This window comes from Pezoporus wallicus, unplaced genomic scaffold (genome assembly GCF_028554395.1).
Source record: "Pezoporus wallicus isolate ANWC-B61680 ecotype Strahan unplaced genomic scaffold, APGP_CSIRO_Pwel_v1 contig_4012, whole genome shotgun sequence".
In the NCBI taxonomy this organism is placed as follows: Eukaryota; Metazoa; Chordata; class Aves; order Psittaciformes; family Psittacidae; genus Pezoporus; species Pezoporus wallicus.
This window is the reverse complement of record NW_026637828.1, coordinates 2,438,922-2,455,465: the sequence shown is the minus strand read 5'-3', so window position 1 is coordinate 2,455,465 and position 16,544 is coordinate 2,438,922. Positions and strand designations below refer to the sequence as shown.

Genomic DNA, 16,544 nt, shown 5'->3' with positions numbered 1-16,544 from the left:
AAGAGGGGAAAAAAGGGAACGGCAAATCAAAGGAGGAAGGAGAGGGGAAGGGAGAAAACAGAATGAAGATACAGACAAGAGCTTGGCTCAGTGGTTGCGGGCAGGGATGGTGCCAGCGCAGCCACCCCCTCTCCTCCCTGGGACACAGGGACACGCTGGGCGAAGCCACAAGCCACCATCCACCCCTACCCATGCAGGCAGTGGGGTGCAGGCAGCCCCCAGCACCATCCCAGCACCCAGCGTCACCCACCCCACGCCAAACTGCAGGTTCACACGGCTTGGGAAGGAGGGGAACACCAGGGGACCCCCAAAATACACAATACACACACACACATATGCACGCACCCTTGTGCTAAGCCAGAGAGCCACCATGCCCTGCAGAGGGGGGGACAGCCAGCAGCGCCCCACAGCGCCTGCAGGCATCTGCCTTGTGCTCACTGCTGCCCACAGGGCTTGGCCTCTAAAGATGGGGTGCTCTGCTTTCCCCACCCCCCAAAATCATACCCCCCAGGACATGGCAACGTGGTAAGGCCATGGGAGCTGCTCCCCAGAGGCCAGTTCTGGAGCCGTCATCCCTCGGCACAGCATGGGGAGGCCCCTGGGGGAACTGAGTCCCGCCTGGGGCCATGGCTTCACTCCAGGTACTGCTCCCATTGGCTGCCTTTGCATAGTGACTCTGTGTGACGAGGTGAGTGGGGTCCCCTCTGCTTCAGCATTGCTGAGCATCACTCCATGGCCTCGCTGCCCACCCCGAGCAGTGGTGGTGGAGGTCAGCCTGAGGGGTGAGGTAAACCCCCTGGCAGCAGCTTCCTCGAACAACCCAGCGCCATCTCCTCCTCAGCCCCTTCTCCTCCCCAGCCCCAGCATACGGGACACGCAAGGTGGATGGAGGGGTCCAGCCAGGAGTGGCACCATGGTGACCTCAGCACCCCCTGCTATGGTACCTCGGTGCTATGCTGGTCCTGGCAGCAGACAATGGGGGGGGAACAAGACACTGGGCAGGGGCCGGGGGCAGACGGAGGGTCACGCAGACGGACAGACATCAGAGGTATATTCTTATTTTTGCAGTGCCAGCGCCCTGGCACCGCGGGAGGGGGCAGAGTCCTGAGCGCGGTGCCTGGGAAGGGCCTTGACAGCAATCTCCAGCCCCCCCTCTCCCACAGCCCCCTGCTGCAGGCAGAGGGCACTAGTCCCAGGGCAGGTTTGGGGCAGGAGGGATCCTGAGATGGCCCCATGCCCACAGCTCCTCATCCAGTGCACAGGGGTCCAGAGGTGCCAGGGCCGGGGGGGCAGTAGGCAGAGCTGGTCCTGGCCCTGTGCGCAAGCCAAGTGCTGGGCGTTGATGCTCTGGCTCTGCCCCACAGCACTGACAGCAGGTGTGACCCCAGGCCAGAGGCTCGGTGCAGAGAAGGGGGGAGTGGAGCAGGGAGTGGGAGGCGCTTTGTCATAGGGGCCGGGGGCCATGGAGTCCTGCAACCTCAGGTGTGAGCAGCGGGTTGTGGGTGCCCTTCGTCAACATCCAGTCATTGAGGAAGGCCTGGGTGGCTTTGCGGTGCGCCAGGCGGTGGGTGATGGAGAAGCCAGCGTTACCCTCCAGCTGGGAGAGGATCACCAACACTTGCCTGCAAAGAGAACGGCGGGCTCAGGGCCAGGCAGCTGCCTCTGCCCTGACCATAGAACCACAGAATCAAACCAGGTTGGAAAAGACATTTAAGATCAAGTCCAACCATTCCCCAGCACTGCCAAGGCCACCACTAACCCATGGCACTAAGAGCCTCATCTACACGGTTTGTGAACACTTTCGGGATGGTGACTCCACCGCTGCCCTTGGCAGCCTGCTTCAATGCCTGACCACCCTTTAGGCGAGAAATTGTTCCTAATATCCAGTCTAGACTTCCCCTGGTGCAACCTGGGGCCATCTCCTCGCATCTTGTCACTTGTTAACCTGAGACCAACCCCCACCTCCTGGCTCCATCCTCCTTTCAGGTAGCTGTAGAGAGCGATAAGGTCCCACCTGAGCCTTCTCTTCTCCAGACTAAACCCCCCAGGTCCCTCATCCAGATGATGTGATGTCACCCCCCAGTGCCCACCCTCTGCCCACACTTCCCTGCCAGCCCCAGACCCTGCCTGGCTCCAAGCCTCCTGCTTGCCCTCGCCACCTCTGCCTAACCCAGACCTGTGCAAGGGGGGAACGCTGTCCTGCGTTTTGAGGCTCCCGCGTGTGGAGACGACGTTGAAGCTGTCTGTGCAGTCACACTGGACATGCAGGTAGGACTTGGGGTGCCGGTTCTCCACCACCACGATGAGCCCTGCCCAGCCATGCGTCAAGTAGTAGCAGGTCATCCCCTCGCGGCCCTGGGGCAAAGAGCAGGGTCAGGGCTGGCAGGCCTCCGAGAACCTCTGCTCCCAGTCTCAGCCCCTGGACCAGCATCTTCCATCCCCAGCTGCTCAGGTACCCCAAGCAGCAAAGGCGATGGGTATCCATGGGGTTGAAGGAGACGAGGTGGCAACCAGGGCTGGCACAAACCTGCCTGGCCCCTACCAGACTGAGGATGCAGCAGAGGCAGGGTCCAGGCTCCCACTGTCAGCATCACCCTGACCCCACTGCAGCCACAAGCAGTCACTGCCCTGTGCCTTCTACACCCACCTCATGGCGCTCGCCCTTGTTCTCAGTCAGCAGGATGATGGCATCTGCCAAAGTGGTGGGCTGCGCCTCCACCTGCTCCACCATCACCAGCCGAGAGCTGTAGATTGCCAGGATATAGCTGGAATAATCAGTGGCTGGTCGGCTGCTGGTGGGACTGGATGCTGCAGAGACACATGGAGGAAGGAGGGATCAGTGGCACTGTCACCAAGCCCACAACCCCCAGGAGCAGGGTTGCTGCACATGGAAGCAACCTCCACCCACATCAAGGTCCCCGTGGTGAAGGTCAAGGGCTTTGCCACCGCTGCCCACTGCAAGGGAGCATGGCTGTGTGGGGAGCCCCTCACCCTGGAGAGCGCCGGGGCCTGGCAGGGCAGTGTTCCAGTGGTTGAAAGCACAGCACACCACAGCATACTCGCCCGGCTCCAGCATAACATCGCAGTTGACGAACTTCTTGACAGCCCGTTTGCTGTGAGCCATCAGCCGGCCCAGGCTCAGCTTGTTCCCGCTGGTGAAGGTGGCCCGGAACACCATGATGCACAGGTCTAGCAAGTGGCTGTCCACTGCATCCGATCGCCTGCACCGATCGCAAGGGGAGAACAGTAACATCACCCCAGTGCTGGGCTGCGGAGCACGGGGAGGGCACAGGCAGGATGGCAGATCCAGAGGAAGGGTCATAATAGAATCCCAGACTGGTTTGGGCTAGAAGGGACCTTAAAGCTCATCCAGTTCCAGCCCCCTGCCATGGGCGGGGACACCTTCCACTAGACCAGGTTGCTCCAAGCCCCGTCCAACCTGGCCTTGAACACTGACAGGGATGGGGCAGCCACAGCTTCTCTGGGCACCCTGTGCCAGCGCCTCAGCACCCTCACAGGGAAGAGCTTCTGCCTAAGAGCTCATCGCAATCTCCCCTCTGTCAGGTTAAAGCCATTCCCCCTTGTCCTGTCCCTACAGGCCCTTGTCCAAAGCCACTCTCCAGGTTTCTTGTAACCCCTTTAGGCACTGGAGCTGCTCTAAGGTCTTCCCTTAAGGAGCCTTCTCTTCCCCAGGCTGAATATCCAAACTCTCTCATCCAGTCCTCCCACTGCCCCAAGTTCCAGCCCCAGAAATGAGCACATGTGCAGGGCTTGGGTTTTGGCTACAACAAAAAGCAGACCTTGAGAACTGGAGAAATGGGGAATGGGGACCCACCTCTGAGCTCTGTGACCCTGCGGGATGGCGTGGGACAAAAGGGTGATGTCTTTCTCCCAGGTCCAGCTCACCTGCTGCCCTCCTGGAAGAGGGCGAACTCCAGGGCAGCTCGCTCCAACACCGTCAGCGATGTCACTGTCACCGGCCCACTGGCTTTGTTGGGGAACATGCCCTGCACACGCACCTCGTGCCAGTCCGAATGGAGTTTGCAGATATCCACTGAGTCAAAATACCTGTGGGGAAGGTGGGCTCAGCCCCAGCAGGGTGCTCTATGTGGACACTGCTCTGCCCTCTGCCCTCATGCAGACCCTGGCAATACCTTCCCCTGCCCTGCCCACCTTGACCCCTGTGTCCTGTTTCCTGTCCCCTGTCTTGCTGCCCACCCCACAGGCTCTGCCTCCTGGGCGCTACCGTACTTGATGAAGTCGCTGTACTCCATCCAGAAGACACCTTCACTGCTGCCATGGGGCATCAGGTCGTGCCGCAGCGGAGTCGGCCAGTGTGGCCACTCATCGGACCAGCTCCCGTTCCAGGAGAAGCGGCCCCAGGGGTTTCGGAGCCGCAGTAACCTGAGGAAGGGGAAATAGTGTCAGAGGCCCAGGAGGAAGGGAAGCACAAGGAAGATCACCTCCAAGATGCTCTCCCACCTCTGTAGACCCAGACAGCCCCCTGCAGAGGGCACAACGCCACTTCTGCCGCTGCCTTTCAAAGCCCTCACAGCACCCTAGACCTAATTGTCCACCCCCACTGTGGCTGGAGATGCTCTTGACCAGCAGCTCTGGACCTGCTGCAACTCCCTCTGCCCTTCCCTGACTAAGGAACCTGCAGCAAGGCACTGCAGGGAATGGACTCAGCAGGGAAGAGGCTGATCAGTGCGATGTGGCTGGAAATGGGGCTTCACAGAGCACCCAGGCTGTTGGAGGCAGCACCCGTTTCTACCCCCCACCCTCCAAAGGTGAGAACGGTGCCCTGACTACCTCATGCAAGAGCTCAGCTCAATCCTCTGTGCCTTGTGAGACCTGGTGAACCATTCTGCACTCTAGGGTGTGCTGGAGCAGAGCAGCCCTGCATGTGGACGCTGTGCCCAGAAAGGACAGCATATGTGGAAAAAAGCACTTACATGACACCCTGGGATGCAGAAATAGCCCTTGCTGGACATGAAGATGGGACACTGAAGAGGCCCTGAGGTCTTGTCCAGCCTGCACTCAATTATCCATTGCCAGGGTTTGTGCTTGGGCTGTGGCAGGGATGTCTGCTGGACCACACCAGCCTCCACCCTGAGCTCACCTGAAGCCCTGGACATCCCGCACATCCAGGATGGAGTATGCATGCCGTGGACGGAGACCCATACTCTCGTAGGCCACATCATCCACCTTCATGTTGCCTCCTCCACAGGATGCGCCCATGAGGAACCTGCGCAAGGGAACAGCAAAACCTCAGTGTCCTGCCAGGCCTTGTATGGGGGGAAGCTCATCCCTACTGCTCACAGCACGCAACAGGCTCCCCCCAGGAGCTTCCTGGGTATTCCCTCTCTGCAATAACACTAAGCCTCCCCAGCCACACAGAAAGGCAAGTGGTGCATCTGCCTCCCCTTTTGCAGGCTGCTGGCCCCTGCAGGGGTGAGGAAAGACTATTTGGAGTAAGAGATCTGCACCAGCCAGGCCTAGGGGGACACCACATTCTGGAACCTATCAGTCTCCCATGTGGCTTCAGCTAACACAACTGCCCTCCCGCTCCTCCTGCCAGAGCAATAAGGTATTTGAATCACAGAATACCAGGTTGGAAGGGATCTCAAGGATCATCTGGTCCAATCTTTCTAAGCAGAGCATGACCTAGAGTGGATGTCCCAGCACTCTGTCCAGCCAAATCTTTAAGGTGTCCAGTGCTGGGGAATCACCACTTCCCTGGGGAGATTATTGCAGTGGCTGGTTCTTCTCACTGGGAAAAATTTTCCTCTTGTGTCCAGCTGGCATCTCCCCAGGAGTAACTTGTGCCCATCACACCTCCTCTTTTCATGCGACTCCTTGTAAAAAGGGTGTCTCTTTCCTTTGTAGCCACCCTTTAAGTACTGGCACACGATGAAGACTCTCCCCTGAGTCTTCTTTTCTCAGTGCTGAACAAGCCCAGCTCACTCAGCCTTTCATCACATGCTTCCCAGTCCTTGAATCATTTTGCGGCCCTTCTCTGGATCCTCTCAGCCCATCCACATCTTTTGTATATACATTTACTTTTGCTTTGTCTTCTACAGACTGCCTAGAGTCATGCCCAGGTATGGCCAGCAGAGCTGCAATGTGTATGGGTGGGAGACACGTGCAGGGGTCAAGCACTTCACAATACAAACACCACTGAAAGCAAAGCAAGCGGGCTGGATGCCGGCCACTTCACAGCTCCTACAAGAGAGCAGCAGACGTGCACAGGGAACTTCATCAGCGTTTTCATTTCATATGAGAATGAAACAAAGGAGAAAGAATTTCTGAGGAGTTTAAAGGGGGAGCTCCACCAGTGCTCAAGATGAGGTGGTGGGCTTCACCAGCCCCTCTCCTCTGAGCCTCTCCAAGAGTGCTCCTCCCTCCCCCACCTCTCCAAGTGTCCATGCTCCTGCCACAGCACCCTCCTGCCTCATCTTACCCAGCCTCCTTAGAACTCAGCATTTTGGCCCAGATGAGGTCAGTGTCAATGGGCTCCTCACGAGGGTTAGTGGAGCTGACCTGCAGCATCAGGCTCTCGCAGGGCGCACCCGTTAGTGTAGCCAGGCCTTCAATAGCACGCCCCGCCTGGAGGGCAAAGTACGAACCATGGAGCTTGGCCAGAGCCTTCTCAATGAGGGCGACCCACAGCTGCTTCCTCTGAGCCTGTGGAAAGAGGGAGAAACACCTTACAAGCTGCCATGGGCAGGGGATGGGAAAGCAAATGCAGCACATGCAGATGAGGCAAAGCCACCCTTCTGATGGAGACGAAGAGGCAGGAGCAGCAAGACCAGACACCAGGAGCTTGGTTATATGAGGAAGAACCCATTCTATAACTGCTCAGTGTTTTGTCTGTACAGTTCAATTCCACTTAGGAAAACATCCTGGAGTGAATGTCTGTCAGACAGAGCTGCACCCTTAGGTGCCTAGGCAGTCAGGCTGGCAGGATGGGTGCCCACATTACAAGCTAACTGTCCCTTCTTTCTGCTTCAGCCTGGATTGAAAAGGTTTAATAACCATAAGATCCCAGACTGGTGTGGGTTGGAAAGGACCTTAAGCTCATCCAGTTCCAGCCCCCCTGCCATAGGCAGGGACATCTCCCACCAGACCATTTCACTCAAGGCTCTGTCCAATCTGGCCTTGAACACTGCCAGGGATGGAGTATAATGGAAGAGGCTATCGAGCACATCTGGAGCAAGCTGCCTTTCACTCACACACTGCTGCAAACCAAAACTAACACACCTTTGGTGAAGGAGGCTGCCTAGAGCAGACAAGGAGGAGGGACCGGGCAAATTTTACCCATGGAACAGTGACATTGTTTCAAGGACAGGCTTCAAAATCTCTCGGGCAGATGGGCAAAGTCCTCTACTCCAGCACAGGGACAGTGGCAAGATATTGCAACAAGATGCAAGTTTTCCAGGTGGAAAGCTCCCCCTGGAGACACTTTGTTCTGGTGCCAAGCTATTGCTCTTGGCATCTCTAAGCTGATTATAGATACGGGAAGAAATGGAGATGTTGCATTAATGCACCCAGGTCTGCAAAGCCTCCATCAGCCACGGGCTTGGGGTGCAGCCGTCACCACCATGTCCAAGTCACTGCAGGGTGGAGCCTCCAGCCGTGCTTCACCTCTCATCCCCAGCATGTGAGACACCTCAGCCCCAACACCTCCCTGCAGTGAGGATGCCAAGGGGAAGGTGCATGAGGGCAAAAGGCAAGGAGACAATACCATCCACTAAAAGCCCAGAAAATCAGGTTTTCAGCCAGTGCTTCGAGGGTAAAAGCCCTGGTGCAGTGTGACTGTGTGCGACACCCAGGTGGCAGCCGAGAGCTGGGAGAGGAAAGGAAGGCCCTGAAGATTTCTTTCCCACGGATAAAGAAAGCTTGCAAGTGCTTTCCACTGGGGTTTGCATCCTTCACTCAACAAAATCCATGTTGTTTTTTCTGCCTGAGCCGCAGCCAGGGAGCTCGGAAAAGAACCTGATTTTCTTTTGATTTTAAAATTCTGGTTTTCCTCTCTTAGCTCCCACAGCTAAACACTCAGTGGGAAAATCTTGCTAACATTCAGATGCCCCTGGAAACACAGGTAAGGCAAGGCCAGCCCATGAGAAAACCTTCCATCAATAATAATAACAACAACAGATCTGAAATTTGTAAGATAGGAAAGATGGATGGAAATTAAAAAAGAAAATAGAGACAGGTAAATCTTACACTGAAAATAAAGAAACGTGTCTTCATCCTTTGTGTACTGAGAGGCAAAATGTAGATACCAACTCCTCCTTCTTCCCCTCTCTAAAGTTTTCTCCTTAAGAGGACTGGCTTTCAGCAGCTTTGCCCCACTCAGTGTCCCTGTGTCCCAGGGGAAGATCCACCATGCTGCTGGGAATGTGGCCAGGCAGCTTGGACAGCTGCAAGTCCCTGCCTGGAGCCAGGGGTAAGGAGGGCTCTGGAGCCAACTGTGCTGCTGCCCCAAGAGGCCTGTGAGCTTCGACACAGCCCTGAGACAACCAGCAGTTGCCCCAGCACTGGGCCACCTCCACCCTGCGGAGGGCACAGGCTGCTGAGCACATTCAAGCTGTACCAACATTAAGGTTCCCCAAATCATAGAATCATACAGACTGGTTTGCACTGGAAGGACCCTAAGGCTCACCCAGTCCAACCCCCCTGCCATGGGCAGGGACACCTTCCACTAGACCAGGTTGCCCCAAGTGCCGTCCAACCTGGCCTTGAACACTGCCAGGGATGGGGCAGCCACAGCTTCTCTGGGCGCCCTGTCCCAGCACCCTCACAGGGAAGAGCTTCTGCCTAAGAGCTCATCTCAATCTCCCCTCTGTCAGGTTAAAGCCATTCCCCCTTGTCCTTACCTTCAGGCCCCACTTCCCCAGCCAGAGTTCTGTCCTGACATCTACAGATGATGAGATGTGGGGCTGTGTATTTTAAAAGAGGACTGGAATTGACAGAACAAAGTCCAACCCATCAGTCCTGGGTCCGTGGCTCCTCCTCACAGTGGCACTTTGTTTTCTTTGTCAGATTTTGCTGCCTGAGTTTCAATAAAGACGTTCTCAGTCTCCTTCATGGACATGATCCCAGCAAGCGCCGCTGGGCCTGGCAAGCGGGACAGGCAACACAGCACTGACGGCCTGAAGTGGCTGCGGGAGCTCCATTCATCACAGCAGATGCCACCTGAGCGCGCTCAGAGAAACTGGGCACTGGCTCAAAGCAGGCTGATTTGTTGTCCCTCCCTCTCCACAGTCCCTCCCTGGCAAAGCCAAGCTGCCAGACCTCCCCGCAGAGGAAAGCAACAGCTTTCCCTCAGCCCCCCACAGCACAAAACACTCAGGTTAAAAGTTTCCTGTTGCTGCGAAGAATGAAGGTGGCTTCTCATGCTATTGAACTGCGGAGAGGAGTGAGGAAAAGGCAACTGCAAATGAAATTTCATCACAGCCTGAAAAATGCCCAAAGGGGCCTAAATAGCTTTATATTATGGCTTCAAAGAGCTCAGCTGTCTTGAGGGTGCAGCAAAAAGCAGGATCTTGAGCTGCAAACCCCCCACGCAGCACAAGAGTAGGTGTCTCACAGCAGTACCTCTTCCCACTGCCTCTCCTGGGAGAGCTGGGGACGAGCATCCCCCATCCTTGCGGAGCAGTTCCCATCCCATCCCATCCCATCACTCCTTTACCCCCCCAGGGCCGCTGACCTGCGAGAAGAGGAGGAACCCACACTCATCGCAAGGCAGCATGTCATCCACCAGCACCGTGGTCCACGTGCCGTCCTTGCACAGCCGCACCTGGTAGGCACCCTCGGGACACAGTGTCCTGGTGATCATCACCCGCTCCACCAGCTCGGGCCGCTCAGCCAGCACAGCCAGGGCGCTCAGGAACCTGCCAGTGGGAGGAGACATGGCATGGGCAGGCAGTAGGCAGCTGCCCAGCCACGCAGGCGACATGGTAAGGGGTGAGGCAGAGGATGGGCTACATGCCTGGGGGTATAAATGGGTTTGAGTAGGGCTGAGGGGGTCTGATCTGGATCTGGATGAAGGAGGGGGGAAAGGAGGAAGGGGCAGGAAGGTGTCAGCCCAGCTCACTTGCCCTTACCAGCAGTTTCCCAGCAGTCCCTGCAGGATATCTGAGGGCCTGGGTGTCCGAAACACTGACCACTTCACCGACCGGTCCTTGAAGATGCTACAGTTGATTTCATGGGGTCGCAGCCACTGTTTCACTCTCTGCTGCACGCTGTCGCCTTCTGGGAATCCCACGGACTTGGGCCCAGGGTGAAAACTGTCATCTACAAAATTGACTTTGTTCTGTGAGAGCAAAAGGCAAGGAGAGCATCAATGTGCAGCTGTGTTGCATCCTGGGATCCCCCAGGACAAGGCTGGCCTGCAGAGCCCCCCCTGCACCCTCAGCCCTCCCGCTTGGGCAGCCCCTTCCAATGCAGGGGACAGCACTGGGGCCGGGTGTCTGCTGGCAATGGCATAGATGCATTTTGTGCCTCAGGTCCAGCATGCAGCCCAGCCATGATCTGGCTCAGCTCTGCAGCCTGCAACTCAAATCTGCCTTTTTGTGTTTCACAGGAACCGCCCCTGGCAGGAACTGTCTCACGCTTTGTGCTGGTGCTAAAAGCTGGCCCAGGGGGGACCTTGGCTGTCTCTAGAAGTGGCAAAGCATAAGGAGAGCAAGCCTGCGAGGAGCCAGCTGGCAAACACTGCTCAACCTAAGCCCTGTGCTAAGGGCTGAGCTGCTCCTGCTCCAGAACTTGGCAGTCTTGTGCCACCCCCCCGGAACATCCATGGAGGATGTTAGGGGCAGGTTTTGCAATTGTATTTGGCCAGACCACAAATGGGCAAGGAATTCCAGAGTGAGGATATCCCATAGCTGAGCCCACATGCAATAGCTGCTGCGTATAAAATAATACAGAATTATAGAATCACAGAATCCCAGACTGGTTTGGGTTGGAAAGGACCTTAAAGCTCATCCTGTCCCAAACCCCTGCCATGGGCAGGGATACCTTCCACTAGACCAGATTGATCCAAGCCCCATCAAACCTAGCCTTGAACACCGCCAGGGATGGGGCAGCCACAGCTTCTCTGGGCACCCTGTGCCAGCGCCTCAGCACCCTCACAGGGAAGAACTTCTGCCTAAGAGCTCATCTCGGTCTCCCCTCTGCCAGATTAAAGCCATTCCCCCTTGTCCTGTCCCTACAGGCCCTTGTCCAAAGCCCCTCTCCAGGTTTTTTGCAGCCCCTTTAGGCACTGGAAGCTGCTCTAAGGTCTCCTTGGAGCCTTCTCTTCTCCAGGCTGAACAACAAATGGTCTGAAGGGTGGATAACCCTGAAGTTATTAGCCACACTGTCAGGATGAAAGGTGACTTTTCCACACAGTTTAACACAGGGTGAAATAAGAATTAGGATTTCTTTGTTATTGGTAATTAAATGAAATTAAATTCTTTCAGCAAAAGCCAGCTACAATTTAAATTCCAAAGCTTTTATGCACAGCAAACTAGCAGTTGTGTTTCCTCTTTTGTTGCAATCCTGCATCAATGCTTTCTACATGGTGCCTCAATTAGCACTTCTAGCTTCTCTTTTGCAGAGGGTGTTTTTCAGCTAAGAGATGGCACTATTCAAATACTAATGTGAGCCAAGGACACAACCCAGTGCGTGCTGGCTTTCCCCAGGGGAGCACCTGCTCCCTGACAGCAACCTCCTCCAGGCCTCCCTCCTCGGGGAGCAGCCAGGCTTCTTGGGACCCTGCTGTGCAGGGCACCAAGCACACAACAGTCCTGGAGTCACAGCACGAGCTAAATGTTCCTCGTGGAGTCCCTGTGGTGCTCTTACAAGAAGCAGCAGTCTTCAGCCTTGCTGGCAACATAGCCAGGGTCTCAGCAGAGCCAGGACAGGAATGCAGGAGCCCATGGACTTCACCAGCATGATGATGGAGGCAATGTGAGAGTCATAGCAGTGCATTCCCCAGCAGCAATAGGGAAGCCTGCCTAATGACCATGCTGTCCCCCTTCATGTATTTCTAAATGCTTTAGAGAAGCTATCACCACAAATATCCCTGTGAGATGGAGGGAAGGAGAGGCACAAGAGCTGCAGGAGCAGTACCAGAGTGGAGGGAAGAGGAGCAGGTACCTCCTCCCATGCCTGCGCAGCAATGAGCCTGCTCACAGATGGTGCCAGACAAGCTCTGCTTGTTTCTCCTGCAAGCTGATAAATCCAGGCATTGGACCTCCTTCACTCTTCCTGCTCTGCCAACAACCCCCTTCAAGCCCTTCTGGAGCAGAGATGTGACCATCTCCACTGTCACCTCCCCTGGACCACATGGACCAAGGGAAGCACTACTAGTAATGAACTCTGTGATGGATGGAGGAAGAGGAAAACAGAAATGGAGCCTCCCCAGCACAGGGGAATGCTCTGCAGACAGAGGTGCAGGGCATGACACAGACAGCAAGAGCTCTGGGCTCTTTCTGGACCTGCAGAATGTGCTGCTGCATGTTGTCATTCAGAAAGAGAAAAGGATGGTTAATCAGAGAAGTGTGAGACAGTGGGATAAGCAAGAGCATCTGTCAGGATGGACACGTAGCAATTAAAAAATCCTACAACCCCAAACCAGGATCATTCTCAACAGATTCCCACCCAAGTCAAACATCCCCATGATTCCAGTCTTGCAGAAGAGGCACAGGCATGGGCACACTCCTCAGACCAGGCAGGAAAAGCCTTGTCTGTACACCAAAATGGGACTGCAACACCCTTTCCATCTGGTTCAGAAGAGCTGGAGGCTTCCCCAGAAAGAGGCCAGAGTAAGAGCAGCATTCACAAAAGTGTCTTATGCCACTCAGATTAAAACCAGGGCCATCAGAGCAGTGTTTGAGACTGAAACCTAACAGATGGAGCCAGACCCTTCACAGTGGTGTGTGCTCCTGAAACCCTCACCTGGATCCAGGCTCCAGCCAAACCTCAGCCGTCCTTCCCAGAACAGGGGCAAGCCATTTGCAGCTGGGCATTCCCAAACATCACCAAGGCCCAGCTCATGGTTCCTGAACATGTTCAGCTGCTGGCAGCGGAAGCAGTTCCCCTGCCTGCACCCTGCCAGTGCTCTGAGCCTGTCTGTTCCAGCCCCACATTTCCTACACACACATGCCATTAGTGCAACCAGCAAACCTAGGCACACTCTTTCCCAGCTTTCCCCACGCTTGGACAAGGAAGGAGCTGCAGTGACTACCTAAGAACGTCCCCTTCAGCCCAGATGTTCTGTCTTACTGATTTAAAACACAGAATCATAGAATCCCATAATGGCTGGGTTTGGAAAGGACCTTAAGATCATCAAGTTCCAACCCCCTGCCACAGGCAGGGACACCTCACCCTAGACCATGTCGCCCAAGGCTCTGTCCAACCTTGGCCTTGAACACTACCAGGGATGGGGCATTTACCACTTCTTCGGGCAACCTATGCCAGTGCCTCACCACCTGTAAAGAACCTGTAAAGAACTTCTTTCTTATATCTAACCTCAACTTCCACTGTTTAAGCTTAAACCCAAAACCCCTTGTCCTATTGCTACAGTCTCTGACAGAGACCCTCTTCAGCATCCTTATAGGCCTCCTTCAGATACTGGAAGGCTGCTATGAGGTCTAAACATCACTAGGTTTCAGAGTTAACAAACTCTGTCACCCTTGAACCAGGAGTGAACTGTATGGGTCACTTTCACCACAGAGATTCTCTTACACCCAACTATAACATTCCAGTGTCTGCAGCTAGAACCCTGCTGTTGCTGGTGAAGATCTTCTCTGGGGCACAGAAGGCAGCTTGCCTGTGCCGAGCAACGCCCAAGCCCCATGGGGGAGGCAGGAAGGGCCCTCTCCAAGCACAGCCAGGCGCAAGAGCAGTTCAGTGAGCACTCACCTCCCGGCAGAAGGTCACAATGTTTTCCCACAGGGCTTTGGCCTCCCCCTCATCCGTCTGCCGCCTCTTCTCCACGTGCATGCTCTCCCGTCTCTTGAGGGGCTTGAGGCCCTTGCGCTGGGCCACGTACTGCTGCGGGGTATGGCAGGCTACGCAGTGCTTGGCCTTCAGCTCATTGAGCAAGGTGCAGGCGGGGCATGCCCACTGGCCCGGCCTCTCCTGGCTGGAGGGCAGCTGGGACGGGAAGAGACGGGCGACCTTGCGCGCAGAAGGGGCCCTGCCGCCGCAGGACGAGGAGCAGCAGCTGCCCTTGTCGCCAGTGCCGCAGTCAGGGCAGCGTGGGGATGGCTCGCCCTGTGTGCCATGCTCCTGGAAGCCATGCAGCTTGGAGGAGCCACAGGCTTTGCACTTCTGGGCCACCGTGGGGTTCTTGAGGGTGCACTTGGAACAGGACCACGTGGTGAAGTCTGGGCTGGAGGGGCTGCACGGGGTAAACCTCACTGAGTCCCCTGCCAGATTGATGGTGTCACTGCCCTTCTGTGCGCTGCAAGCCTCACATTTACCAGCCCCGGCAGAGTTAAGCAGAGAGCAGGAGCTGCACTTCCAATGGGAAGGACTGACCTCCATCTCCTCCTCCAGCACACCCAGCCGCTTGTTGGACAGCAGATCCTGGAAGCGGGCAGCAGCAGGGGCAGCTCTGGCCTGACCCTGGGGAGAGCCCTTCTGCCCCGCTGCACCCTGAGCCACGGGCTGGGGAGCTTCGGCACCTGGCATCTGCAGGTGGGGGGGTACCTCCCGGCGGCTCCGTGGGACGGGATTGTTCTGCAGCCCTGGGGAGAAGGGTCCGAAGGTTGGTACCTTCTGGCCCTCTTGTTCCATAGCTACTGGGCCCTGGGTGGCCACAGCATCACTGTCAGAGATCTCTGCAGGGACTAAAGGCTGGGGGGTAGAAGGGGCCATGTGAAACCCAGCAGGGGTGATGACTTCAGGGACGACCAGCGCCTCTGGGGGTATCTTGGGCAGTGAGAGCTTGCGTGGGCCACCACAGGCAGAGCAGGAGCTGGCCACAGGTGTGTTGTGCAGAGTGCAGCGCTGGCAAGCCCAGCCACTCTCCAGCTCCGCTTCATCAGGGCTCTTCCCCTCCGAGTCCTCGCTGCTGCTTTCTGCCTTGGCAGCCTCCTCCTTGGATGTGCCCTTGGGCTCCACAAGCACGGTGGGCTTGGGCAAGATGCCATTGATGACGGGCAAGGGGGAGCCACTGGGTCCTGGCTCCGGGGTGAAGCCACATACCTCACAGGTTTCCTTGCCCAGAAAGTTCCTGAAGGTGCAGCGGGCACAAGCCCATTTCTGCTCCTCCACACTGAGGCGCAAGATGTGGTTGAGGTCAGGCTTCTGGCGGGGGGCTTCACATATGGAGCACTGCCGCTGGCCAACGGGGTTCAGAAAGGTGCAGCGGGTGCAGGACCACTCGCGGACAGCAGCCATGGAGCCAGGAGAGTGGGAATGGCTGGAAAAGAGAAGACAACAGCATGAGGGCAAGGCCACCCTGACTGCAGGGATACCACACGTGTCCTGGGCTGGCACAGTCAGCATCTTGCTTCCAGAAAGGGGAAACCATCAATCCAGTCATTGCTCTCCGGGCACTTATTCCTCTGGCACTGACAAACCGTTTTTCCAAGTGCATGGAACCTTACTGGCTCCACCCAAAACACTTCAGGATGGTCACAAGAAAAAGCCCCACAACCTTACTGGCTCCACTCTCATGTCAGGGATGCATTCTGGTGAGCAAGCACCTTGCCTCTGCACTCACCCTCAACACCTGGTACAACTGCAACTTGCTTGCAACTCTCTGGAGGAGGTGACACCATGCTGTGCCTACCTGCTGTTCTGAGGGCCAATTCGTTCCCCCTTTGGTGTCACTCTAGCTTCACTTTCTGTTCCTGTCTCTCTTCTCTCCTTTTGGCTGGCCATCATGGGCATACTATTTATCCACACTGGGATAACTGTGTTATCGCATACCAGACACCGCCAAGCAAGGAAAACCAGGTTTGTGGTGTACAGCGGTGCCTTCACCTGGCTATAGGCTCTGGGGCCAGAAGCCTGACCTGGCCTGTCTGCAGCAGCTTCTAGGCTGGAGCCAAGGTGGATCATGGTGCACCAGTGTTAGGACATGTTCCCTGCAGGTTCTGAGCTCAAGGGCACTGTGTCCCAGCTCCAGGTCCTGCCTGCTTACCTGGGAAGTGCAGAAGTAACACCATCAGCACCAGCCCTTGGTTTCAACCTCCAGTGATGCTCAGAGATGCCTGAAACCCTAATGGAGAATAGGTCCGACACACGTTGTGCCAGGGCAAAAGATCTTCACAATGTTTTCTAGGCAGGTTCAATGTTCACAAAGAGCAATGCAGCAACAGGACCAGCTCCGCAGCCCACAGCAACCTCAGAGCTTGCAGGAAGCAGCTCTCCTTCTCCTCAGCCCTCCTGGTACTTTCAGGAAGATGAAGCCACGCTCACACATACACTGATGAGCAGCAGAAGGAATCCCAGCCCTACCTGGTGCCCTTTGTCCCCTGCTCAGGGGCAGTTCTTGGAGCTTTGAGCAAAGGTGGGGCTGAAACATAGCTTTCTGCTTC

General features: G+C 56.2%; 1 protein-coding gene across 6 annotated transcripts in view; it reads right to left on the bottom strand.

The window, feature by feature from the left end:
* Positions 1 to 1,034: 1,034 nt before the first annotated feature.
* CAPN15 (calpain 15) overlaps positions 1,035 to 16,544 on the bottom strand; it is a 59,097-nt gene continuing 43,587 nt past the window's right edge. For all 6 annotated transcript variants that reach the window (XM_057408002.1, XM_057408001.1, XM_057408004.1 and 3 more), the window contains 11 exons: positions 13,915 to 15,421; positions 10,113 to 10,321; positions 9,716 to 9,899; positions 6,464 to 6,687; positions 5,123 to 5,248; positions 4,252 to 4,404; positions 3,907 to 4,068; positions 2,992 to 3,221; positions 2,648 to 2,808; positions 2,177 to 2,355; positions 1,035 to 1,622 (listed from right to left, as the gene is read on the bottom strand). In XM_057408002.1, coding sequence (XP_057263985.1) covers positions 1,445 to 1,622; positions 2,177 to 2,355; positions 2,648 to 2,808; positions 2,992 to 3,221; positions 3,907 to 4,068; positions 4,252 to 4,404; positions 5,123 to 5,248; positions 6,464 to 6,687; positions 9,716 to 9,899; positions 10,113 to 10,321; positions 13,915 to 15,421 — 3,313 coding nt within the window. In that variant the 3' untranslated portion in view covers positions 1,035 to 1,444. The remainder of the gene's footprint in view (positions 1,623 to 2,176; positions 2,356 to 2,647; positions 2,809 to 2,991; positions 3,222 to 3,906; positions 4,069 to 4,251; positions 4,405 to 5,122; positions 5,249 to 6,463; positions 6,688 to 9,715; positions 9,900 to 10,112; positions 10,322 to 13,914; positions 15,422 to 16,544) is intronic.